Source organism: Coturnix japonica, chromosome 5 (genome assembly GCF_054131305.1).
Source record: "Coturnix japonica strain WE chromosome 5, WE-NBRP24, whole genome shotgun sequence".
Classification (NCBI taxonomy): Eukaryota; Metazoa; Chordata; class Aves; order Galliformes; family Phasianidae; genus Coturnix; species Coturnix japonica.
Genome location: NC_140667.1, coordinates 4,973,091 through 4,999,837, shown reverse-complemented (window position 1 = coordinate 4,999,837; position 26,747 = coordinate 4,973,091). Strand labels below are relative to the sequence as shown.

The following is a 26,747-nucleotide window of genomic DNA, read 5'->3' as shown; positions in this document are numbered from 1 at the left end:
GTAGACTATAAAATATCAGCTGGTCTCCATTGTTCATTATAATCATAATCGGTCCATAACATTACAGAGAGGATCATCTCAGCTACTTAGCATGATGCTAAACACATGTGGTTATTGTTATTAAGTGACAAATCTGATTAAAGCTATGAGCACATAATCTGACTTTTAGCTGAAGAAACCTTGCAGTGAAATTCCCCTGCTAGGTAACCTGCACAGAGATAAGTTTTCAGCACACGCTGTGTTAAAGACTAACATTCACATTACCATTAATTGTGTAGTATATGTCTACAGTGTAGACAAATCCTTTACTTGGAGTGTTCTACTCATAGCACAGTGCAGAGAGCAGCCTTTCTCAAGGCTGTGAGCATGGGAAGCATGGGCTACACATTACTATCAGTACCTTGGCCAAATCAAAGCTGACTAACTTGTCATAACTACAATTGGGCTACTACAAATTCAAGAGATTCAGTTAACAGTACACAGCAACTAAGTTTCCACATGTAATTCCCAGTGTATACAATTACATACACACTTCACTTGCTCTGCAAGTCACTTGACATGTTTGTATACACAAGACCTGAGGGATGGTGGCATTGCTGTTAGTGGTCAGGGCAGCCGGTATCCAGGGGAATCAGGCACAAAGGCTTGTAATACTGCTCGCTAGAGACATCTCAGCTCTTCCAGCAACAGGCTGGAAGAGCTAACCACCAGACATCCCCATGAGGGCGGCACCATTCAGTACCCTGAGAAAGATTCAGTAACTACACAGACAAGTATGAATTTATATTGTCAACCACAGTGTTTCTGGAAGTCCTTGCAGCAAATTATCTCACCATCCTAGTTGTTGTTTGTCTTGATAGACTTCAGACACACAGCAGAGACTTATGGACATAATCTTCTGAACCATGTATGTTCCCTCTCTATGAGAAAACTCTAAGTGTCTGAGTCTCCAACTGCAGAAACTGTTCTTAAATTGCATACACCAAGAGCTGCTATCAGGCTTAAAGAAAAATGCAAGCTTCAGTCCGATCTAAATCACCGAGCATATTTGCTTGCTTACTACAATGTTCAGTGAAGTCCAATTGGCATTACATTAAGTTAGAATTTCAATTCAGTTGTCCATCAACCACTCAAAAGTTAAGCAAGCTTCTCCTGAGTACTCACAGACATTCTCAAGCCCCTGACCAATGCTATGCATGCAGCACTGCTGGAGTTCTCCGCAACACGCTCTGTGCAGGATTAGACAAGATGCAAGATTCAGCCATTCTTACCTCACCCTGTTTTGTTATTTGGTAGTGACTTTAAGACCTTGTCTCTACATAAAGGATATGCATATAAAACAACAGTGTCCATGAGACAGAGCTTAGATCAGCACCTGTGTTCACAAGGTGAATCGCCACATACCAAGAGCTGTGTCCCAAACTGTAAAGCATGGGAGACATTCATGCAATCATTCATCCTGCTTTCACTAACAGAGGCTTGAGTTCTACTCAAGAGATTCCTACCTACCCTGTAAGGACGCTGCTAATTGGCGCAAGAGCCCAATTGGAAAACTAATCCCTGTTCCTTTCTACTTTGCCTTAAGCATATGCAATTAGGACTCCACACAGCATATTTTCCAACTTACAGTTACCAGCCTCTTGTAACTTCTTGGTGATCCACAAATCAATGCATGTTTTTTCTTTTCAGTAGAATTGTCATTAGGTGGCTTTCACTAGTCAAGCTACTACAGAGATTACTTTGTAGAAATGGAAAGTTCTGTATTTCATCTGTACTTGATTGTGCACCTCCAAATTAGTGAAGTCCTTTTGTGTGAACATTCACACCACTCATAGCAAGACAAATACACATAGATACTCCTTTAGAGATATTTGGGCTCCATAGGTTACTTATTATCTTACTCTGTATTTATTACAATGGCTCCTGGCAAATGACACGCAGTCACAGGAGCCAGAAACACACAGGAAGCCTACAGCTAATCAGACAGCTGAACAACACACCTGGATTCTTAATGGTAAGGCTACCAGTCAGAACTGCTTGCTAAAGCAACCAACACTTCCCAGCTGTTTAATATTGCAGGTATATTGCACTACCATGGGTGAAACAGGAGAGAATACACACTTGCCACTGTATTACACATTTACACAGTCTTTTCCCTGGTTTAGTCACTGCTCGTCCTGGTCTAAACAACTGGTCCTGTTTGAGAGTTTACTGCAAGCCACACAGTGAAAGCCATGATCAAAACAAATGCCTGGGATCCACTTATCAAACAAACACACATCCAGAGCTCATCACAGCCCCAAAATTAATAGCAGGTAAACTGCAGAACTTGCTTTTAACTGCTGTTTATTTCAATAATCTTCAAGTCAGATGCATGTTTTTCTCTGCAGTTTAGGAACTGGCCAAGTGAGGCAGCATTTGAAATTTCTTTCTTTGGCTCAGAAATAAAAGAAAAAACTTAGGAAAGGTTCTCAGTCTCAGTGCATGGGTAACTTTCTTCAGGATAAATTAACACTGTAAAAGGGATGTTTCCATGGCAATTCTGTAATTCAGTAATGCTATGCACCAACCCAGTCCAGTCTCTACAAATGCCAACATATACAGCCCTGTAGATAGAATCACAGTATCCTCCAAGTTCCCAGCAACCAAAAGGAACACCGCAGCTAGATCAGGTCACTTGGGACCTTATCCAGTCCCTCCTTCTAAGTCCCCAGTGCAGGGCATCAACCACAACATAGCTAGCACTATAGACTTGATTTCTGAGCCTGGCATCTGATCTACATCAATACTGTGAGTGAGGAGAAAAAGAAGATTGAGATGCTACAACAGCACAGGGTACATGGCAGTAAACTGAACACAGAGGGTTTATGTGCTCTGCATACACTGATTGCTAGTGCCAGGGACAAGCTAGAAAACTTAAGACAGACAAAAAGCTTAAGTTCCTCTTCAATGACAAGCAGATACACTGCCACAAAGAGGTGCCTCGCAGTAGCTCTGTAGTTCTTTTAACAGTAAATCCTGAGATCTCAAAGACTATGACAGCATTATTGATTATAAAGTAATCTAAACTCACATAATTGCACCCTCCAGCAGACTCTGAGTACAAAACGGCAGGGTACTTTTTCATCCTAATTATGACCTCCAATGGATAAAACAATTGTTTTCTAGCACTGAGATTACTGCCTAGTGTTCAACAGAGAAAGAATTAAAGAGGATCTGAAAAACAATTATTTAGATAAGCATGCTGCGGTTAGCAGTTCAGGTTCCTTCTCTGCCTCAATTTTACAGCAATACTGAGATTCAGGAACATCAAAAACTGCTGAGAAATTATTTCTGGAAGTTCTTTTATTACCTGTTGAACCACATTCTGAGATCCCTCTAGTCAAGGGGATTTTCCCTGGTGACTCCTTAGAGTCACACCAGCACATTGGGGTATTCAATTAATGTACTGTAAATGAGCTGCAAAACACAGAGACAAGATGTAAACATCATTAAGCAGCATACAAATCATTTAAAAGGATGATCCCTTTACTCCTTCCTTGGATAAGAGGCTCACAAAAGCTCTCAAACCAAAAAGCAAAAAACCAATTTAGCAACATATGAAGGTGACCAAAACACACAGTACTGGCTAACCTCCCACCAGACCAGCCACAGTAATGGAAGTGCTTCATTAAAACACAGGTGACAGAAGAACTTCTTTACAGTGAGTAGGAAGGGAACCTGCTTTGGCAGGGGGGTTGGACTCAATGATCTCTAGAGGTCCCTTCCAATCCCTACAAATCAATGATTCTGTGATTTCTACCAGGCTTCTGCCTGAGAATACAAAGCTTAAGAGTGCTCATTCTTCTGTGTCAGTTTAATAGTAACTCATTGCTGAACTAAATGCTTCTGAGCAGAATTTGCCAGGCCTGTGGTTTAGTTAACAGGAGAGTATAGCCTCAAGCAACAACTTCAATGGGTGGTTTGGATTAGCACAGTACTAACATATACTTATTTTTTTATCAGAAAAATGAAGGAACTCTCAGTTTTCTAATAAAGTGTTAGATTGACTCCGGTTCTCCGGCTCTGCTCCACGTCGGCCGGCAGCGCCCCGCCGCGGGCAGGGGAAGCCGGGGCCGGGCTCTATGCAATAGGGGGGGGGATGAGGGGGGTGCGGGACCCGCCGATTGCGTGGCTGCCACCGGAGCTGGAAGGCGGAGCGTGGCCGGGACCTTCTTCGCCGATGGGAAGCCGCGCGTCCTGCGTCTCTGCGTGGCTCTCTGTGTGCGGTACCGCGCCGACGTGGAGCATGGAAAGGTAGGTTTGTTTTCCTTTATGTTGCGCGCTTGTTGCTTTGCTTTGCTGTGACTCTCGGCATTTATTTTCAGTTGTCTCGGTCGTGTGGTGTGAGCAGAGAGAGCGCTGCGTTGGTGCCTCCTAGGCAGGGGACGAGAAATGCAGAGAACTGGGATGCAGAGCTCTCCCTTCGTGTTATTCTGTTAATAAACGCTCTTCAGTTTGGCTGTGATTGGAGCACACTGTTAAATGACTGCAGGCGAAGCTCTGCTTCTCGTTTAGCTCAGAGCACAGTATTCAGTGTCAAATGGCACCACGTGGTTGAGTGTCTGCTCAAGGGTTGGTTGAAGGTGAAGGGGATAAGGGTATTAAAGCTCCCTGAGCTTGTAGTTCAGCCTGCATTAGGGTGAGATCGGTGTCTTTATCTTTTTATTACCGTTTAAAGCCTCTAAACAATTGTCAATAATTTGAAGACAAATTGTACTTGAGCTAACATTAGCACAATGCATATGGTGGGAGATTGGATCCGTTAAGCATCATCAATAGTCTCCTACAATAAAAGGTGTGCTTTTACCACTTCTAGCCTGCACAGGCATTTGGGTTTGTTATCTGCAGCTTGCTTTGTGCTGTGAGCTCCAAGGCTTTTAAGAACTGAAGATGTATTTATCTAGCATTTAGTACTGTGCCTTAGCTGCTGGAAAACAGTATTGTAGCCCAGTGGTTACTGTTGTGAGATCATTGACCATGGGTGGGAGCTACTGAGGGGAGTGTATTTTGCTCTGAAGAATTATGGGATGACAAGTAGACTTCTATATTTAATTTGTGTGTGAGAGAAGATAAACACCAAGAGGGCGTGCTGTAGCAGCTATTTTTAGTTGCTGTTCTCTGGGTTTTCTTTTTTAATAGCGACACTGTTATGACAGACTCAAGGCAAACAAAAGCAGGCTGTTTGTTATGGGATGTCTCTTGGTAGGTGGCTCACCCAAACGATTGCTTTACAGTGGAGGTTGAAAACAGAAGTGTACTGCAAGCACTGCTGAGTGTTTTAGTAATATTTTCACCACTAGGGAAATGTTTTTGCTGTAATAATTGTAATGTCTTTCTCTTGTGTAGCTGGCAAACCAAAAAGTCCTGGAGCTTCCTAGTGAACAGCAGCATCATGCAGGTTCAACTCCACTGACTTCAGTAAATTGGCATAAACGAAAGATCCAGGTAGGTCCAAAGTTTTGGGATGGAGTAACAGTGAATAATGTAGATCTGCGTACTGAAAAAGCCACCTAGTGCACAGTGGAATTGTTTCCTGCCCTAAAAGTGTTGAAGGCTTCTGCTGCTGCCTGTGAAAGAGAACCTCTGCTCCATCTAGATGCAGTGGCTGCTCAGAGTCTGGTTGCTTGGGCTGGAAGTATTTCAAGAGAGTACTCTGCGATTCAGAATAGATTAGACTGATGATGCCAAAAGCTGAAGTCACTTGGGTAGGGGTACTAATGACAGCAGCTCAGGCTTTCTCTGCATGTCGCTATAGACAGGGTTGCTACCATCCACCCTGTATGGAGCAGGTTCTGCACAGCCAAAGCAGTCCATGAACATGAGCAGCAGCTAATAATGAGATTACTGCCATGAAACATCTTGATGAGTGCGAACATGGGCACTGTAACTTCCACATCACAGCTAATTGCAGAGGTTCTTTCTTTAGTTGGTGGAGAGAAGTAAGTGTTCATTTCTCCTCTTTCTTAAGCGGGTTTCTAAATAGATCAGTTGAGCTGGACTCTAAATGAGTGCATTATTTATGGGCATTGCAGGTGATGCCTGTGATGTTCAGATGCAGGTGACCCTGGCAGCTGTCTAAAGCTTGGCAAGATGTACCTGGCTGTACTTATTTCTTAGCATTTAAGCATAACTGGGAATTTCCATTTGACTTACAGCCTTTTCTGCTGTAACATAAATCATGGCTATGTCACCTCCATACCTTCCTGAAGCCTTATTACTCTTGTAATAGCATTTAAGCAACTTGAGTGCCTGGAAGACAATAAACCCACCTTAATTCTTTTTCATTATAAAGAAACAATGCTACATTTTAGAAGCAACTTGCGCTCTCTTAACTCAGTGGTAGATCATGAGAGGGTTGGACCCCCTTTGAACCTGTCAAGCTTATTACAGCATTTTTGACTTGATAAGACTTCATTGGAAGACATTTAGGAATTAAAGGCTTAATTACGTTTTACATTAAGGCTCAAATGATGGAAGTGATGTAGCTGGTTGTAAGGTTCAATACTAAGCATGTGCATGATACTTAAATTATTTGACAAGCCGTGTGAACTGAAATGAGATAACTGTGCTGGGTGTAATGTGTGTATGAAATGCATTAGAGATGAGCTATGTGAAGGGCTCATTAAATGGATGTTTCATGTAATGATACATATCTTGTTTGCAGAATTTCAGCAACTCAGGTAAGCTGGATGACCTTCCTGGTGGCCTTCAACTTTAGTAATCAAATCCTGTTTTCATAGTCTCATTCCAAGTGGTTATTAAAGGAGTACCTGTATTTACATATGTGTATGTTCTATATATGTATATATGGAGAGAAGGGAATATATATTCAGTTGAGATCCAAACACATTTTTGGATAAAATAGGTTTGAGTCTGCACACACAAAGCTATTCTTTGGATTGAGTTGCAAGTGAAAGTTGGTAATTAATGGGATTCTAGTGGGGCTGCTATGCATAAAGAAAAGGAAGCAGGAATCAGTATGGTGCTTTGCCGTACTTAGTCAAATGAAAAGAAATAAAAGGAGACCTTGGGGTCCTATACAGCATTTTTCTGACTGTGCTAGTCAATCCTTTTGATAGCTCTTCTAGGTCTTAATGTGTAAAGATGTTGAATCTAAAGAGATGTGCCCTGTGTAAGGACAGGAGGGGGAAGGCTTTGGCTGCAACCAGACATCAATATTTTACGCTCTGAGTGTTAGAACCAAAACAGTTGGGGGGGGAGGAGGAAGAGCAATGAACTAATGAGGATTAGGTATACAAGCTTTGATTTGGTTAATCTTCCTGTTAAAAATGTGATTATTGATATTCCAGGAGCCCAAGGAAAGAGTTAAACAAGAACTTTACTGATTTAAGATTGGGATGCATCATCTTTCCTGATCTATCCTGATATATCAGATATATTCTCTGTGTCCCAAAAGCCATGGATGAGGTAATGAGTTTTCCTCCATATTTAGGTAGAAGGAAGGGTGGAGGATCAATTAAAAGTGCTCCTTCTGTTATAATTGCTCACTAAATAATAATCTGTTTTCTGTAGTACTGCAGGAACCACGCTGTGACCCAACCAAGGTCAGCATGTGGAGGCTGCCAGTTAGTGTCCTGCTGGGGACCAAAGTCCATCCTGTGACTCAGCATCTGCTCTCTGGGACTGCAAACCTTCAGTGCTGCTGGTGGAGGACTGTGCGGGGGACCCACACAGGTTACATGAGCATGGGGATAAGGAAAGTGGAGGCTCCAGATGCGGAGCACCTCATCCGTGTGCAGTGGGAGGATGGGAGTGAGAGCCGCTACCCCTGTGTCTGGCTGCGGGACAACTGCCAGTGCCCCCAGTGCTTCCTGCACTCTGCCAAAGCCCGCAAGCTGCTCTTTGAGGACCTGGATGTTGACATCGTGGCCAAGGAAATCACTCTGACAGACAGGAAGAAGGTAAGGATGTTCATCGTAATCTGTAGAAAGGGTACCGGTCTGCATGCCGATACTTGATCTTTCACTGCACAGCATGCTTCATTTTAAAGCATGCGCTCAAACCAAAGTATAAACCAACTGGCCAGTGTCTGCATTTGTATCTACCCTTATCTGGATTAGCATTTGTTCACGAAAAGCAGAGGTTATTGAGCAGGACAAAACAGGAACTAACCTTCCTATAAACTTTAATGTTTTTTGATACGTGTAGCAACTTAATATGTCACTTTGATTGTATACATCTATTTCCTTGAAAGGAAAATAAGTTTCAAAAATAGGGGAACAACTTGTCTCTTAACTTTTTTTTTTTCCTCATGTCTCTCTTGTCCTGTTCTGCTTGTGAAAGGTGTTTTTGTTCTTCTGAGCTGTAGTTAAGTGAAATCCTCAGTCGAATTCCCCAGCTTCTGTGATTCCCAGTTTCTCTTGGGTAAAGTACGTGCAGTGACAGCAGCCCTCAGAAAATAGCCAATTAGGTCATGTGCTTGTGTGAAAATAACCATCTATAAAAGGCATTGGGATTTGGATGCTGTTCAGGTTGTGTTTTCGTCAATTGTTTGCAGTGGCACTACGTGGAAGCCTTAACTGTGATATTACTGATTTAAATACAGCAATTCCTGTAATTTCTAGTTTTATTTTGTATTGTTTCTGACATTGTGTTTCTTTTTATTTCACAAGGTATCTATCACGTGGCCTGATGAACACACGAGCGAATATGAAGCAGAGTGGTTGAAAAAACGATGCTTCTCTGAAGCAGCGAGAGCAGAAATGCGGGAAGATTTATTTTTACCAGGTAGGAATTAAACCCACGTGTGTCTCTCACGTTTTGAACACACGTGGTCTGGCATTGCAGATTTCATCTAGATAGAGGGTCTCTGTGTGAGGGCAAACCCTGTCAGCTGAAGCAGGAACAGCTTCTGGGATCACGTTTGCCCTTTCACCTCTTCTGATCTCTGGACTGGGAGCCAGAAACATCCACTTGGCACTGCTCTGTTCCAGCCCATTTGCAGGGAGGGAGATGTTCTGCTGTTTGGGCTGTGTTTTCTCTCCTAAAAGCTGTTTCCTTTCAGATAAGGTTTGGAGGCCTCAAAACGGAGTCCTTTGGAGCAGTGTTGGTCTGTGTGATAAGGCCAATGTGTGTTATTTCAAATGGCAAGGAAGTTGTAACTGAAATATTTTTTTTTACCCTTTCCATGGCTTTTGGTTAACAAGTAACCGTACTTTACAAGTGCCTTGTGCTGAAGTTCTGGCTGTGTTTGCTCTGTCTGCTGTACCTCCTGCATAGCAGACAGCCTTTTGGAAATGAAGCATTTTGTGCGACTGGCACTATAGCACAGATACAAATGATGGTTACCTGCTGCACATCACTCACCCTTTTGAATGAATGGGTAGGGAATTGGTAGGTTTGCCACTATGCACATCCTCATTTCTTCTTCCTTCAGCAGTCTTTCATACTGGGAGTGTGAAATGTGTGTGAACTTGCTAGGTTTCTGCAGCTGGCCCTGACAGTGTTCCTGTGAGTGCTGCTGCAGAAAGCTGTGGAAAAGTATTCACAGCTAAGATGTTATCTGTTGAAATATGGTCTTATTGTAGTAAAGGATAGAAGAGGCAGATGGATGGTGAGAAATTCAGATCCAGCTATTGGTTTCCTTAGCAAAAGGCGAGTCTTAAGCTGGTTTATGCTCCTGTGTTTTTTAGTGTGGGTGTTGTGTTGATTTTATTTTTTTTCTTGAGAGACTATAAATGCAAAAATGTAAAACCATAAGTGTCATCTACTTCATGAGCTCTGTTTGGCATTTAGGGATCCGGTTTCCACAGGTCACACCTTCCTTAGCTCCTAGCTCTCATTCTCTAAAAAGAAATCAGTTATTTATATTCAGACTTTTGTCACTAGTGGAAGGCTTCTCCTGTTGAGTAATATTTCTATTTGTTTCAGTGGGTCATGGAACAGATGTTTACTAGTTCCAGAGTGGAACCTTTTCCCCAGTGACTGATGAAAAAGATTATGTTTATTTTTGCCTTGGCAAGAATAAACTGCACTGTTTACTATGTTGAAGACTTGGGCCTGTTCCCAGAGTGAGCATGATGTAGATGCAAACTGGACTTAATTTCACAGGTTCTGAGCTGTTGTTTGGTTAAGTGAGGATGCTGTGGAAGCTGGCAAGATATTTTATAGCATCTGGGGGGAATGTTGTAAGTTAAATATTTCTCTAATTCATGCTCAGAAAACTTCATCCAGAAGACTTGTTATGCTTATTACCTAGGTAGTAATATTGCAGTATTTCAGGTACAGTGCTTTTTGTCTGTTACAAAACCTAACTGGACGTGGTTTGCTTTTGCCCACACATTCACACTGTGCTTACTCTCAGGATCTAAATACCATGCTTCTTTTAGAGGCTTGTTCTCCCTTTTGATACAGCTTTTCTTTAGTGCGGCAGTCCAGGAAAATATACAGTAAAGATACTTTTATTCTTTAGACACTGCTTTGCAAATTTGGTGATTTGAGGAAATATGATTGTAAAATTAGATTAAGTAACTACATTAACTTTGCCTTGCTTAGTAGTGTCACTCTGTTCTTCCTCATAATTCTGGAAAAGACCTGGCTCATTCAGACAGGTTGCTTCTATCAGAATTTAGCAGGTTAAATTTGCAAGGAAGTCTGCATTTCTAAGGCATGTGAATTTGCTTGCTGACTGTTTGAGACCAGCTTTTCCTTTTGTACTGGGGTAAGCACTGAAATTTATGTGCTCTTAAGTAGCTGATCATATCGTGGCAGTATACCATTACAGATGACGATCTGAAATGGCAGCCCTGTGTGCTGATTCAACAAATACATGAGCAGGCTCACTAGACTGCTGCAGTTAGAGTATAAGCTTCACTGCTGAAGCGGAGGCTGCTGCTCCCTTTTTGTTCTTCTCAGTAGCTAATGTGCTGGAGACAGCTGTGTGCTAGAACAAGCAGTCAAAACTAGAGGATGCGCACTTACTAGGAAGAACCCAGGTCTGTGCTTTAGTTTTCAGTTCTTAATTTTGCTGCGTGGCTAATAACAGTGCCACCTTCAAGAATTTTAATTGTGATAAGCTAGTTCTTAGTTGCTTTACTTTGGTCATTTGTGGCTTTAGCAATTTCAGAGACGTAATTGTTTCAGAAGTTGCACATTATGAGAAGGGTGAATACAACAGCCTATAGGCAAGCCTGTGTACCACCTGTGTATAAATCTTGGAGCTTGCAGCACCACCTGAATACAGACATGTATACACAGGGACCTCTACCTTTCCTGCATCTGTTAGTGGTGCCTATGCTAATCAAACAAGCATAAAATGCATTTTTTGAAACAGTGTTCTCTGCTTCCCTATAGGATTCCTGTTCTGTTGCAGATGCTGGCAGTTGTGCCAGAGTAGTCTTTTTTTCTTTTGCTGTCATTTGGCTTCATTGTGGATCAGCTCCAATAGATAATGCTGTGTCTTTCTTCTCTGGGGGTGGTAAAATAAACATAAGAACAACCCAAAATTTTCACATTAAGTTTCTGCTGAAAGTAATTGCCCATTCCTGGAAACTCTCCCAGTTGTTTCTGAGATGCATTTTCATTGGTTTATAGTCTTCTGAGAAAGGCCTTTAGAAACAGAAAATCTTTAAGGTTGGAAAAGACCTCTACGATATCTAGTCCAACCCCAGACCGTGCCCACTGACCTCATCTCTCAGTTCCGCATTTCCATGTTTTCCAGTTCCTTAAACACCTCCAGGGACTGTGACCCCACCACCCCACTGGGCAGCCTGTGTCACTGCCTCACTGCTCTTTCAAAGAAGTTTCTCCTCGTATCCAACCTGAACCTCTCATGAAGGGATTTGAGGCCGTGAACTCTCAAATCTTTTTCCTATTTATGTAAAAGGGAGTATATTTTTTCCAGGCATTATGCCACACATCTCCAAGTAATTACTTATCTATTGTTTTCATTAGTAGACATTATTGTGGACCTAAAATGTAGGGGGCAAAATAACTCTGAGTATCTTAAATCTTCAGTAGCTTAAATCTCCGAATATTCCAGATTTTCCTGTCCACCTACTCTAAGAGTACTAAATAAGCTTAAAAAAATTTTAAAAACATTGTAGTTGTTTTATACTGTAAAGCAAGCATATGAATTTATTCTCCAGTAGAAGGTTCTAAGCTTGCCAGTTGGTACTCACCATGTCACAACAGAAATGCTGAATAATTCCAGGTGTTTGTTGTACACATGCTGTTCACTGGAATTGGGCGGAGGCAATCTCATTTTGTGGACTCTTCTCATGTAGAGCCCTTATGGCTCATCTGGAGTGATCAAGAAATGGGAGTCTTTTTTTCCTTCCCCCAGAATTGCTAATTTGAAGATGTGGTGACTAATTCTCTTAAAAGCAGTTCATTCTTCACACTTTGAAAAGCACGTTGATGTGGGGTTTTCTTAGTTGTAATGCAATTGGTCAATCAAAAAAACCTACTACAGTAACTAGCATGTAAAACAAAGATTAATACAGCTGTGTAAAACTCTGCTACAAGTCATTATCATCTCCTTTTTTGACAAGGTTACTGAACTTGTTGACCAATAGAAACCAGATGATGTAGTCATTTTGGATTTCAGCAAATCTTTTTCTCAGAGTGCTTTTCTGGACAGCTTTTCCAGCATCTCCAGTTAGACCAAAATATAACGTGATGGGAGAACAGTTGGTTGGTGCGTTGAGCACAATAGAGATAATATTACATCAAATTGTCAGCCTATCACTCATGGGGTTCCAAGCTAGTTGTCTTTGCTTTCATCTCTGACTTGGATACAGGAATTGAAGGTGTGCTCTGAAGTTTGCAGCCAGAAATAAACTGAGAGGACAGCTGTAGGATCCACTGAGAGTGCAAAAGCCTTGCAGAGGGATCTTGAGAAATTAGAGAGCAGGGTGATCATCTAACAAAGAGCAAGTGCTGGGTTCTGCACCTGGGCTGGGACAGTGCAGGGTGGTGTAGCCAGTAGGGCTAGAGAGGTGATAGCTCTGCTGTACTCTGCACTGGTGAGCCTGTGCCTTGGGTACTGTGTTCATTCTGGGGCACCTCACTGCAAGAAAGACACTGAGGTACTGGAGCGTGTCTCAAGAAGGGCAGTGATGCTGTTGAGAGGTCTGGAGTGCAGGCTTTATGAGGCTGAGGGAGATGGGCTTGTTCAGTTTCAGGTGGAGGCTCAAGGGACACCTCACTGTTCTCAACATCTTCCTGGAAGGAGGCTGTGGTGAGGTGAGAATCAGTCTCTTCTCACAGGTAATAGTGAAAAGATGAAAGGTAATGGTCTCAAGCTGTGCCTACAATGGTTTAGATTGAATATTAGGGAAACAATGATTTTCTGAAAGAGTGGTCTGGTGTTGGAACAGGCTGCCCAGGGAGGTGGTTGAGTCCTTGGAGGTGTTGCATCTACACATTTTTTCAACATTTAGATATGTGATTTAGTGGGCTTGATGGTTGAATTTGTTGAAGCATGTGGGTTGCAACTTAAGATAGTCACAAATAGGACAAATAGTGAAGACGTAAAATATGCTTGAATGTGTTCACTGAGCTTAGTACTCACTCTGCAGCAACGGTGCAGCACAAAAACATGATCTTGGCAACTCCCCACAGTCAATTTCCTTCATATTTTGAGGCACAGGCAGTTGTGGCAGTTTCCTTGATGGTGCTGCAGCTCAGCAGCTGTTGGAGTCTGAGGTAGGGAAATAACCCACCAGGTGAGTGGGTTGGTTCTTCCCATGCTGACAGATTGGCTCAAACTCAGCAGTGTAAGGAGAACTTTGACTTGCACCAGGGTCATTTTCTGCACTGGTGAGCAGCAGGTCCAGCAACACTTCACCTCTGGTCAGTCTGTCCAATATCTGGACCAGAAAGTTATCAACAATGGATTCCATGAGCCTTCTGGACCTCTTGCAGCTCGCCATGTGGTCTTTCCAACAGATGTTCGGATGGTTTAAGTCCCCCACTAGGATGAGATGAAGGAGCCATTCTGTTCCATTTGATGGAGTCAAGCTTCCAAGATGTTGTACTTGCTTGCACTGTGCATAGGAAAAAGCTACAAATGCAACATGCTGCCTTGGAAAGCTCTGTAAATGGTCTGTGGTCTAGAAATGCCTAAGAAAATAAGGGAAGGAGTAGGAATGGGGGGGAGTGTGGGACACAACATGTTTGCCATGCTTGTAGTGGATATGTCACTCTGGAAGAAATGTATGTGTGCATGTATGAAAGGGTTTAATTATTTTCATAATAGGCAAAAATTGGAGTTCAGATTAAGTACTGACAGATTCAAATAGAATCAAAGGTCATGAAGTAAGGGAATACATGTAAAAAATAACTTTACAAGTTGGACTAGTTCACTTTTCTGTCTTGGATACCAGCTGCTGCAGCATTCCATACATTTCACAAGGATTAGTATAACTTGGAGCTGTGCACAATGTATTTCCAGTTTCTGGCATCTTTACCACAGTGTCATTACACAATACAGTGGGAGATTTCCAGCTGGTTGCAGGGCTGGGATCTTGGAGCTTTTCTTTTCAGAAATAAGAGGTAGGATTTAAAACATGCACTTGAACCCACGTCTGCTGGCTGCAAAAGCAGTGTGATGCCACAGGGTGGAACTCCCAGCAACATGGTGAGCATGGAGACTTTGGAAGGGAACATGCTGCGGTTCCTGTATGCAGAGAAGCTGGCAGCACTTGGAGTTGCAGTTAAATTCCATCTGCTCGTTTCCCTCTAGAGTGAGGGAAAATATTTTGGTATACTTATTGATATAATTTCCTTCTTTTATGTAAAGAGGTTTAGGTACAGCAGGAAAGACCAGGAAGGATAAGTGGAGACTCAGATATTCCGTTAGTTTGCATGTGGATATTTACCTGCACAAGCACTGAAAATGAAATCTGTCCTTCAGAGGTTATTCTTGGCAGTTCACGCGGCATACCTACAGCTATTTGAATTGTTTAAGCTTTAATAGAGAAAAAGGATAACATTTTTATCTTATTTTTCTCAATCCTTCAAATGTGTGAGAAGATGTGTAGTGGTTGAAGCACAGTGGAGCAGTATGTTAAGTGGGGATTTAAAACAATTATTTTGTTAAATACTTAGAAATCTATTAGGGTTTTGTTGTGCACTCTCTAATTATCAGCTTCAGACTAAGCAAGCAGAATCAATATTGTCTTAACTGTAAGAACAGGGCTCTGATTTAAGAGAGCACTGACCATTAGAGTACCTTCTAGAAAGTTTTATAATAAAATAGTTAGGCAAGATCTCTGTGAAACAAAAAGAGAGCACTGTTGTCCTGTCTGCCCATTGCTGTGCAGCAACTTTGGTTTGAAGATGTTTGTTTGTACATACAAACACAGTAACTGGACAGCTTATGAGACTTACAAATGGACCTTAGCCCATAGAGGTGGTGGATGCCCCATCCTTGGAGACATTCAAGGTCAGGCTGGATGGGGCTGTGGGCACCTGGTGGAGCTGTAGATATCCCTGTTCACTGCAGGGGAGTTGGACCAGGTGGCCTTTAAAGTTCCCTTCCAACTCAGATGATTCTGTGATTCTATGGTCCTAGTCTATGAAATCAGTGAGAAAAGGGTATGGAGACAGACAGTGTGGTACTGCAGGGAGTGTAAGTCTGAAATAAGTCTTTTGCACAGGAGAGAAAGAAATCAGCCTGCACTGACATCTTTGTCCACAGTCACCTCAAGCTTGTGGCCAGGTGGGTCTGCTGGAGTGGTGTTTGGTGTCTGTGACCAGTACAGCTTTTCCAGTGGAGTTGACGGATGTCACCTCCTTAACTCATTTTGCAGTCAACTTCTACAGTTATTATTAAGCCACAAAAAGGCTGAAAAAAGGAAGAACTTAAGCTTATACAAAAGGATCTGTGACATCTGTCTCACTGTGATGCCTTTGCTCCTCTAAGCAGTGAAGCCTGGACGACTCCAATGCTGTGGCTGTCAAAATCAAAGAGAACATTGTGCTGTCCCGGGGTGTTAATAAAAGTTTCTGGGCAATGTGTGTTTGCTGTGCAGTGACAGTTATTGTTAATTCTTGTACATTAGAATACAGAGCAATGTGACCAGGAAGGCAGCACAGAGGATAGGTGCAGCAGACTGGGTTCATCTAGTGGCCAGTGGGAGGCAGGTGCAGAGTGTAGGAATGCAGATCCCACTGGCTTAATTTCAGCACAGTATACACACAATTCTTGATTAATTACAGGGGGACAGAAAAGAGGCTGGGGGAAGATTCTGTGGCCTGGAAGTTATATTTTGCTGGAGTTTTAAGCAACAGGCAGCCATTTCACATGGCTATTTTAAACTCTAAGTGAATAAGCAAATAAACAGAAGAACAGGGTGGTTCCATGGGCCCACACTGTGCAGTGCTGAGGCTTATTCTCTTCAGTCATTTAAACCATGGGAGAACATCACCAATAGCTAAGTACAAAATATGATGCTCAATTATGGATTTCAGTACCCTGTGCTAGTAGCACAGACAAATTTAATTAAAGTTAACAACTTAAACAACTGCAAGACTCCAGCAAGTGTCCTGGTGAGAAGCTGAGCTTTGGGCTCTGTGATTAATTTCCTGTCTTTTCACTTTCCGTCTGCATTGCTGTTCCCTTGAGGTCTTGGCTAAACACACTGCAGCCATTAGAAATGAGGTGGTATCTGCTTCAGTTTTGTCTAGCAAAATTGGTTCTGGCAGGGATAGTTTGGAAAGAAACCACCTTTTATTTTACTTTTTTTAAAAATAAATTTATTTTTGAAGTGATCTTGGCCTAGGAATATTGAGGACAAAGTGAAGACAGTCACTCTGATTAGTGGTTATTTTGTGTTTTTTGTCTACACTAATGAATTGCTGCAGCACTACTGTAAACAAAAGGTAGTTAATTTGGTTTTGCAAATGCCTATGAAAGTCATAAATAGACTTGACTGGGCACATTTAACTTGTTCTAAAGGAATGGCAGCTGTATGTTCCTAACATGTGAGCAACTTTCCAAACGCAACACTTGGAAGAATGAAAGCACTGAGACTCCTTAGCTAAGCCAATGTAGAAGCTTTGGCAGAGCTGAGTTACTCACATTTCAGTTGTTGTTGGCAGGTATTGCCAAGGAAAATGTCTGCTGAGATGGATGGAGTTTACCAAAGTTACAAGCAAGTGAAACATTCATAGATGTGCAAGGTGGCATCAGTGACAGAGGCCTCCACCAACTGATGACCCAAAAGGGCAAGATTTGACTTCTAGTGACCCAAAGGGCTAATTCGTTGACCTCCGGTGACAATCGTATAGCTAAAACATGTGGAGTTTGACCTCTAGTAACCTTGAAAGTCCAAATTTAACTTCTAGTGACCCTAAAGGGCAGGATTTCACGGAAACACTGAATCATAGGAGTTTGAAGGGACCACCAGAGATCATCAATTCTGACCCCCATGCCAAAGCAGGTTCCCTGTACCACCTTGTGCAGGTAGGTGTCCAAGGGGGTCTTGAATGCCTCCAGAGAAGGAGACTTTGGACCCTGGGCAGCTTGTTCCATTGCTCTGTCACCCTCGCCATAAAGAAGTTCTTGCGCACATTGGTGTGGAACTTCCTATGCTCCAGTTTCTAGCAGTTTCTTCTTGTCCTGTCTCCACACACTGCTAAAAAGAGTCTGGCCTCACCACTTTGCCCCCCACACCTCAGATATTTATAGACCTGGATAAGGTCCCCTCTCAATCTTCTTTTCTCAAGGCTAAACACACTCAGTTCACTCAGCCTTTCTTCACAGGGGAGATGCTCCAGGCCTCTCACCATCTTTGTCACCCTCTTTCCAAGAGATCCCTGTCTTTTTTGTACTGGGGAACCCAGAACTGGACACAAGACTCCAGATGAGGCCTTACCAGGAAAGAGTAGAGAGGGAGGATCAACTTCTTTAACCTGCTGGCCACGCTCTTTTTAATGCACCCCAGTATGCCATTGGCTTTTTGGCCATGAGGGCACACTGCTGGCTCATGGCCAACCTGTCGTCCACCAGGACACTCAGGTCCCTCTTTGCAGAACGCCTGTCAAAAAGGTCACCACCAACCCATACTGGTGCATGCAATTATTCCTAGATGCAGGACTCTATACTTGCTTTGTTAAAACTCATCTGGATTCTTACTGTCCAGCTCTCCAGCCTGCCCAAGACTCAATGAATGACAGCACAGCCTTCAGGTGTGTAAGCCAATCCTCCCAACTTTGTATCATCAGTAAATTTGCTGATGGTGACAACTATCCCCTTTCTGAAAATCATTGATGAAGATACTGAAAAAGAACAGATTAAACCTCTAGTAACCCCAAAGGGCTAATTGGGTGACCTCGCGTGACCCCAAGCAGCTAAAAATTCTGGAGTTTGACCTCAAGTAACCCCAACAGGCCAAATTTGACCTTGTGTGACCCCAAAGGGCTAATTGGGTGGGTGGATGCCTTTTGGGGTTACTGGAGTTTATCATATCAAGATTGTGCATCAAACTGTTTGGTTGAATGGAGAGTGTTTTAGGCATAATAAGGAAAGAACTGTCTAGCCCTTCATAAAGGTGAACATCTGCCAAAAATTCTGGGTCATATGTCATTATTACCTTAGTCTGTCAGTCAACACTAACATGCGCCTCTTGCATAGACGATGTTTACAAATGGATGTGGGGTCACGTGTGACAATAAAGTACATTCTTCCTCAGAAAATACAGTTGAGAGAAAAACTATTCCGTCTTCTACTTAGAACCCAGCATTTTAGTTTTACTTCTGTGTGGGATAGATGTTCCTTCTGCTTGGGGAACTCTAACTCTTACAATGTCTTATTGTCACATGCTCTCATGAATGCTATTTGGGAATGGGCAGAAACCCACTCCCTGCTCAGTCTTTCCTTACCTTGCTTTCCTTACCTCCTGGCATCTGTTGGATTTGTAAATGATCTTGGGCTGTTGTTGGCATCCATCTGAAGTAGCATCAGTGCATTCCAAGTAAGAAATAGATGAAGAATGACACCATCTTGCAGGATTTCACGTGCCTGCATGTGCCTGTGTGAAGAGAAACCTACAAAAGACAGTTAATCAGTCACTGATGCAACTGATGTAGTTACTCAGCTTCTAAGCTGTTACACTGGTGCACGTCTTCTGCTGTAGAGTGCTGCAGACTTATGATTTAAATCTGTTTCTTCTCTGTTCCTTCCTTTTCAGGACATGAGTACTGGGGCTCGGACCTACAGCTTCCCAAAATGCCTTTTGAAGAAATCATGTACGATGATGAGAGCGCCTATAAGTGGCTGTGCACCCTGAAGAAGACAGGAGTTGTGCTGCTAACAGGAGCTGCTGCAAGGCAGGGAGAGTTAGTGAAGCTCGGCCACAGGATTGGTTTCCTGCGTCTCACTTTCTATGGGTGAGCTGGGATTTTTACTAACCTTGCTTTGCCAGCTATGTAATTACTTCCAGTGCATCAGAATCCAGTCTGCTGGACCTCTCCTCTAGGTTAATTTATTAAAACAGAATTAATTTTTCCTTGCCTGCATACACAAAGACAATTCTTACTGAAAAGCCACAAGTAGTCCCACAAGGCAGCATTGCATACCGCATGAGGCTACCTGGAAGGCCTCTTCCAAGTTGCTATACCCACAAAAAACAGTGGACTCTGAAGCCTGGCCTAGGATATCCCTTCCTTGCTAAGATTTCTGGAGTAGGTTCACATCTCAACTTCTGTTCATGTCTTGTCCAGGAACAGACAACACATTGAGGGGGAGAGGTAAAATGCAGGCTGGTTGAAATCCAGCCACAGAACCCAGCTCCACAGCACATCCCGTGCCTCTCTGGGCACAGAACCCAGCCCTGTATGCTCCCGGGCTAATAGATCGTGAAATTAAAGCACAGTCATTTCTTGTGTGTGAATAGACCCCAAAACTAGAATATTTAGAGCTTTCCACCTAGAAAGGTCCCTTCTCCCCTATAAAAAAATATGTAAGACTTGTCCTTCACTTGGACATATCACATTCAGAAAGTAACCAGGTAAACTACGCAGGCGATAACTGGTGTCTCCTCCTTTGACTATTTAAAAGAGTACAAAGCAGAAACATCAAGTCAGAATTTGCTAGAAGGACCACATTTCCTCCAGTCTGCAACTCAGAAGGGAAGAATTTCTTCCCCTTCATACAGTCAGATGCTTTTCCCACCCACCTCCCACCCCCCTTACTATTTACTGGGCCAGAAAGAAGAGTCGTTTTCAGTGTTAGGTGGGATTCAGTCACGCCAATCCTACTAATACCAATGAAATGGGCTTTAAATGACTCTTCAGACCATGCTTTTTTAATGTCTTTTAAAAAATAATTATATTATTTTAGCTTATTCTTGGGGGGTAGCAGTTCTGGTTTGTTTTTTTTTCTTTCCCCCCAAGTGCTTTATAAGAAAGCAGGTGCTTAATTTTCACCATGTATATATGGAATCCACTCTTAAAATACTACAGAGGAGAAAAGACTTCACCTAGGGTATCTTATCTCCTAGCTTACTTAATCAGTTTAGTTTTCATGCAGTCAGTGCCATACCTGGTTATGCTGCTCTTAGACATTGCTCACGGTAGCAGAAACTCTCCCGACCTTTCAGTCTTAACAAAAGACTTAAAGCCATTTTATGTCCCTTCCTCTTTAAATAAAGAAGTTGGTACATTACTGGCAGATAGTTCTAACGAGTTTTGAGAACTGCAATAAAGTAGCTGTTGCTAATCCCCTTGCTATTTCACCTTCTAATAGCCTTCTAAGTTACCTGTGTTTTCTTCCTGCACTTGCTAGCTCTCCACATGGCTGAGTTCATACTTCAGAGCCATTGATATGCTGACAAAGTGAAACTGATTATTTTCCACACTTGCACCCACCTCCCTGTTAACATGGTCTTCTTTCCGTAACCATGGCTGGCTGCAGTCAGTGATGAGGCATATGCTCTGTACAATCCTAACATGCAATTCATGGTCATCATTCCTCCTGCCAAACATATCACTTGAAACACATTTTGATTATGCTGCAATGTGATGTATTCAAGACTTTGTTAGATAACAAAGATTATACTTCTTTTTACAGTTGTCAGTAAAGTTTCTTACAAGGTTTTCATCAAATTTCAAGTCACAAACCTTAGAAACTTACTTAGAAAGTTTTTCCTTCAATGGTGAGTCTGCCAGCACCAGGAAAGCTCCGACTGTAAAGCTTAGTGTGTTTTCCAAGACTGTGAAGCTTTAACATGAACCTGGGGGAAAAACAATATAGTTTTGTTGATGACCCTGAGGATCATCGGTTTCCAACCCCCCTGCCATAGGGCAGGGCCACCAACCTTTTACATATTATATCATTTTTAACGTTCAAAGAGGCAGTAACTCTCCACTACTTTGATTTCACACTCTCACCTTGCACTAGCTGGCTGTTCAACATGTTTGCTCTTTGCATTGAACAGGCCAACTTGGCAAGTGCAGGACAAAGCAGATGCCAACAATGTGGCTTACACAACGGAGAAGCTGTGCTTTCACACCGACTATCCTGTCCTGCAGCATCCACCTGGGGTAAGGTGAACCTACTAGCTTCTTCACTACACAAAGAGGGAAAGCATGAGGGTTTGGAATGTGCTTTTGATGCTGCTTTCATTGTATCAAAGAAGTTGGGTGTTTAGATGCTGCCATTGCATTGTGACACCTTAGGACAATAGGAGAAGCAATTGGAAGAAGAAAGATTAAGTTGTTGTATTACCTAGTACTAACCAGCTGAGGTTAGATGAGTTCTCACCCTTTCATAAAGGGGCACTCCGCAAAGCTGGACCACCACAGGAAACGCGTGCTTACCCCATCCCTGTCACAGCAAAGCCAATCCACTTCATCAAAAAACTGAAAAAAATAATAGAAATGCATGCAAAGGAATGAGGTTAATCCTGCAAAGCTTTGCATCTATCCCTACAATTTCCCTTTCTAGTTTAACAGAGTACTTCAGAGTTAATTAAGTAAAACATCAGTGTGGTTTACCCACATATAAACGCCAGATTAACACCACTTGTTGAAGTCAATTAGATGCTCTGCTTTAACATAATACTAAGATTAAGAATAGAACAGCAACTGGACAGATCAGTACATTAGGAAAAGCATGACAACAAAAGGACTGACACAGTAGAGACGTACTATAAAGGAAAGGAAGAAGATGGCTCACCCATATCAGAAGATTCAAAATCACAGGGGAAAAGCTTCACCAAGGAAGGATCTCCAAGAAGATACCTTTTCCCAGTGGCAGTCAGCCCTTAAATGTTATGCTAGGCATAACACTTTCTAGTCACGCAGCTGAATTGCTTTCTCCTGTGCTTCCAGGGCTGACTGGGTCCTTCTCCGAGGTGCTCAGTCAGTGGTTCCGGCCAGGACTCAACAGTTCCCATACAATAGTGCTGTGTTAATTGAGCATAGGTGTGAATTAGCTCTGTGTCTCATGTAAGGTTCTCATTGCTACCAAGCACAAGTCAAAGGGCAAAGCCTTCTTCATTCAAATACTCTCACAAGACATAGAATCAAAAGGCAGGGGGACAGAAGGGCAGGAAGCTGCTACATCAAGCAAATAAGCTACTTGTAGCCTATGAGAGCCAGTGAAGCTTAGAGGAGGAATGTCTGTCTGCCAGTCTTGGGCAAAGCTGTTTCCTTCTACTACATGCTGACGTAGTCCCCTCCTGCACTGGCAGCTGTTTGGGCCTTCCCTTATGGACTACTTGTGCAGCACTTCAGGAGACTGTGACAAACTGTTCTCTGCTCCTCTCTCCCCTGTGTTTCTGTTTTTTCCTCCCATTGGTCTAAGAAATATTTTACTAACGTGAAAAGGAAACGTGGCCATTGTCAGCTTTGCATTTTTAAGGGTAGCCATGTTGGCATAACAGATGTATATTGTCTAGTTTAGCCAAGGTTAATGTGCTTTGCTCGTTGCTGGACTCATCAACATCCCGGAGAGTTCTGCCAAAGCCTTATACTACTTTAAAGCTCAGACTTGCTGTTCCATCCTACCCCTTAGCAACTTTACTATGAAGTGCAATGAAACTTCCTCAATCCTATTCCATTACAGACACTAGGCCTTTGATGTCTGTAGGCCACCTTTGCCCCTGCGTGAACAGGTAACTCTCAATGCAAGAGCAAAGTTACCCTCTTAGCAGAGACAAGGAGGGAGACTGCAACAAAGACCAGTAAGAGAGAAAGAAGTGACAGCAGAGCTTTGCAGTTGATGTGCAGGAAATAGTAACAGGCTGCAAGTGTTAGAAGGTAATTCAAAGAGGATGCATTTTCAAACACAATACTTCAATTTTCTGCTTATATGACAATGGATGCAAAGTGCAATGAAGCCACAGGAGTTGTAACTCAGTGTTTTGCTAGAAAAAGCCCACACAGATATGAGGAGACTGATTCTAATGGACTGTTAAATAGAGAAGCTAATTCTTCTTGAAATGAGATCTTGAATCATTGCAGGTTCAGCTTCTCCACTGCATTAAGCAAACAGCCACAGGAGGTGAGAGCGAAATTGTAGATGGATTTCATGCAGCTAACAAGCTGAAGCAACAAAATCCTCAAGCATATCAGATCCTGACCTCAACTGCTGTAGACTATACAGACGTTGGGGTTGACTACTGTGATTTTGCTGTGCAGGGTAAACAAAGGATCATAGAGTAAGTGACCTCTATCCTCACACTAAAATTGCTGATAGATGTATGGCGGAACATGTGTTGGTAGGTCTGCTCCTGCCACCTTGTGGGGAAATGGTGGCATCACTGGGTCTGGGATTACATCTTTGTTGTGGGTTTTTTGGCCAGCATGTTACTTTCCTTTGTCACACTGCAGCATAGTTTTCCTTATTTGGTCTCCGCTGCACTACCAGGAACTCATGGGCATTTGGGTAACTTCTAGGCACGGGGCCACAGCTGCTGGACATGTTACTAAATTCCAGTCTGTGCTGTGTGTCTGCACGTCTGTACCATGCCAAAGAGAGGTCCTAACTTGAAGCATTTTGACTAAGAACTACACACTGTAAAAAGAGCAAATTCAACTTACCTTTTTTTAGTTAGGATTGATTATCAAGTTCCTATTCAAAAATGACTTTGAATAAAGGAAACTAACTAGTCCTTCAACACAGAATTGAATGTAGATGTAGAAAGACACCGAAAATCACCAAGACAGGTCATTCATTTGTTAACCACATCATATGGTTTCTGATCCTTCCCTCATCTGTTCTGCAGTGTGGATTACAAAGGCCAAGTAGTTCGCATCAATTTCAATAATGCAACAAGAGACACAGTGTTTGACATACCAGCTGAAGAAGTGCGGCCATTTTATGCAGCTCTAAAGGAATTCAATGACTTATTAAACAGCAAGGAACACAAGTTTACTTACAAGCTGAAGCCAGGTCAGTAAGTGGTTTCTCTTCAAACTCATTTTTCCACAGTTTTCCTGATGCATCACAGCTTTGTAGCACTGTTAGCTCTACCCTGGTACAGAAAGGATATTTCAGCCCTTTTGTCACCTATTTCACTACTGTAACTTTACATTTATTTCATGGCTGCTTCTGCCATTCCCGTTCTTCTGCATGTCACTTGTACAGCTGTTGGGCCACCCCAATTCATCACATGATATGATATCACATCCTCATCCCTCTGCTTCATTCTATGTGCAACAGCCCATGGTGGTAGTGGGGCACCTTCCTAACTGCTTGCAGAACAGCAAGATTGGCCAATACAAGAAAAGCAGCAGAGCTGGAGTGGGACCTAATGTCTTAATTGTAACAATCACTCCCTAGCTGTTGATATAGAACTACCTCTGTTCGAAGGACTGTAGAATACCTTATGTCAAACTTCATGCAATCTCACTGCAGGAGACATAGTAACGTTTGATAACTGGCGTGTGCTGCACGGCCGCAAGGGCTATCCACCAGGCTCTGAAGTGATACGTCATCTTGAAGGTGCCTACGCAGACTGGGATGTGGTCATGTCAAGGCTTCGGCGCCTCCGAAAGAGGGTCCTCAATAGGGACTGAGTTCCCTGCTGATTAGAACAAGCAAAACTAGATTGCACAGCCTCTAAAGAGAAAAAAATTAACACAGAAACTAATGTTGTTAATATCTGAATCTGTTCTTGACTTCCACTCGGTGCTAAGTAAGCTGTCACTCAGTACATCATAAGGTCTGTCTCTGGTCTGGTAATTTACAAGCGAATCACTACCTCATTGAGTTGAAAGCCATTTTTAACACTGTTTTTAATTCGCAAATCAAGGTTGCCAGCTTGCAGGGCTGGCTGCATATGAAGCCACATAAATTTGCCTTCTCTAATACAAATGCCTCCCTAGAAAGCTTGAATGGATGTCAAGAAAGAGTTTACCACTATTTTCAAAACAAGTGTCCTTCAACACATAACAAAATTCATTACTAAAATAAACAACCTCTGCTTTGGAGTTATTTTTCTAGGGGCACCTTCTGAACACACTTCATTCAACAAGTCTGTATATTCATTGTGCACATGGCTGTCACAGCCACAAGGAACTTTTACAACACAGCTCTCAGAAAATGCACTGAGAGTTAGTTCTCTTCTGCACCAGGAACAGAAAAATCTCTGTGCAGAGGACAGAGGCAGGACTGGGGGTCACACCTGATGCTGTGCATAGAGAAAAATCAGCATCTTCATGGCGGATAGACTTTTGAGTAAAGTCAGGAAGAAAAATGCTACTTCTGCTTGGAATGAGAGGCTGCTGCTGACTCAGCACCTGACAGGCAGCTTGCAGCTGTACTCAGGTCCAGTTCTGTCACACCAAACTCAAGAGCATGTAGTCTTAGCAGAAGTGCTCTACAGGATCATAAAATGCCTTGGGTTGGAAGGGGTCACCAAGTTTCAGTGCCTCTGCCGCAAGCAGGGATGCCAGCCAGTAGATCAAGATGGCTGCCCAGCACCCATCCATCAGGGCCTTAAAGCCCTCCGGGGATGATGTCTCCCTCTCAGTAGCATTCCAACTAAAGATTGCACAATGCAAAAACTACTGCTGTTGGAGCAGTGTGCAGCAGGTGAGCTACAGCTCTGCACCACTAGATTTCCCACCATGTTCAGATGCCAAAATTAAAGGGAAAGGCTTAAAAGATATGCTTCCTTACCTACCTGTGTCCATACATAACAATACATCCACCGAGTTGTTTCTTTACAGTCCTTCCCTCTGCAGAGTGAATGGGATGCAGAGAGCTCCATTCAGCCACTTCTGGGGGGGGGAGGGGTTGGAGCCAGTCCACTTTAGTAAGCAGTGAAATGCTTTCATGAAGTTATGAACAGACAGTAATACATTGCAAAACAAAATGGGTTTTTAGCAGGTGTTTCATTTCCCAGTGTGTCCTAATAATTAACTGTGGAAATGAGATGAAAGCATTTATGGTCCTTGCTCAGAAAAGGGGAAAGGTTCACACCTATATTCTACAAAACACCAGCAATACTGTGCTTTAACTGTGATATTTTGCTTAGAACAATTTAGCAAGACTTTTGACTTATAGCTCTTGAGCAAGACATCTTGGGATTAATAATGATGATTAACAAGAAAGATTTTCTGCTTTTCTTCTGTGCTTGTCTAAAACCTGTTTTATTCCAATGTCTGATTATTAAAAGCTATGAAAGCACTGATTATCATTTTGGGCTCGTGTGTGATCTCACACAACATCTTGCACACATAGATATGAAATTATTATTTACAATCATTTGTGAATACAATTCCATCTG

General features: G+C 42.6%; 1 protein-coding gene across 2 annotated transcripts; it reads left to right on the top strand.

Moving 5' to 3' along the window:
* Nucleotides 1-4,195: 4,195 nt before the first annotated feature.
* On the top strand, nt 4,196-26,657 carry BBOX1 (gamma-butyrobetaine hydroxylase 1). 2 transcript variants are annotated; one of them, XM_085549889.1, is made up of 9 exons: nt 4,196-4,296; nt 5,389-5,487; nt 7,576-7,964; nt 8,676-8,790; nt 19,200-19,398; nt 21,447-21,552; nt 23,476-23,672; nt 24,240-24,406; nt 24,872-26,657. In XM_085549889.1, the coding sequence occupies exons 3-9, from the start codon at nt 7,614-7,616 to the stop codon at nt 25,030-25,032; spliced, it is 1,296 nt and encodes a 431-aa protein (XP_085406015.1). In that variant the 5' UTR covers nt 4,196-4,296; nt 5,389-5,487; nt 7,576-7,613; the 3' UTR covers nt 25,033-26,657. The 2 variants fall into 2 exon arrangements, with proteins under 2 accessions (XP_085406015.1, XP_015719005.2); XM_015863519.3 differs by lacking the exon at nt 4,196-4,296 and adding an exon at nt 5,134-5,244.
* Nucleotides 26,658-26,747: the final 90 nt, after the last annotated feature.

Excerpts from the sequence above, each read along its gene's own strand:
- BBOX1 (XM_085549889.1), top strand. The coding sequence starts at position 7,614 with ATGTGGAGGCTGCCAGTTAGTGTCCTGCTGGGGACCAAAGTCCATCCT. Across the intron at positions 19,399-21,446 it reads CTGCGTCTCACTTTCTATGG|GCCAACTTGGCAAGTGCAGG; the intron begins GTGAGCTGGGAT and ends TGCATTGAACAG. Across the intron at positions 23,673-24,239 it reads GGTAAACAAAGGATCATAGA|TGTGGATTACAAAGGCCAAG; the intron begins GTAAGTGACCTC and ends TCTGTTCTGCAG.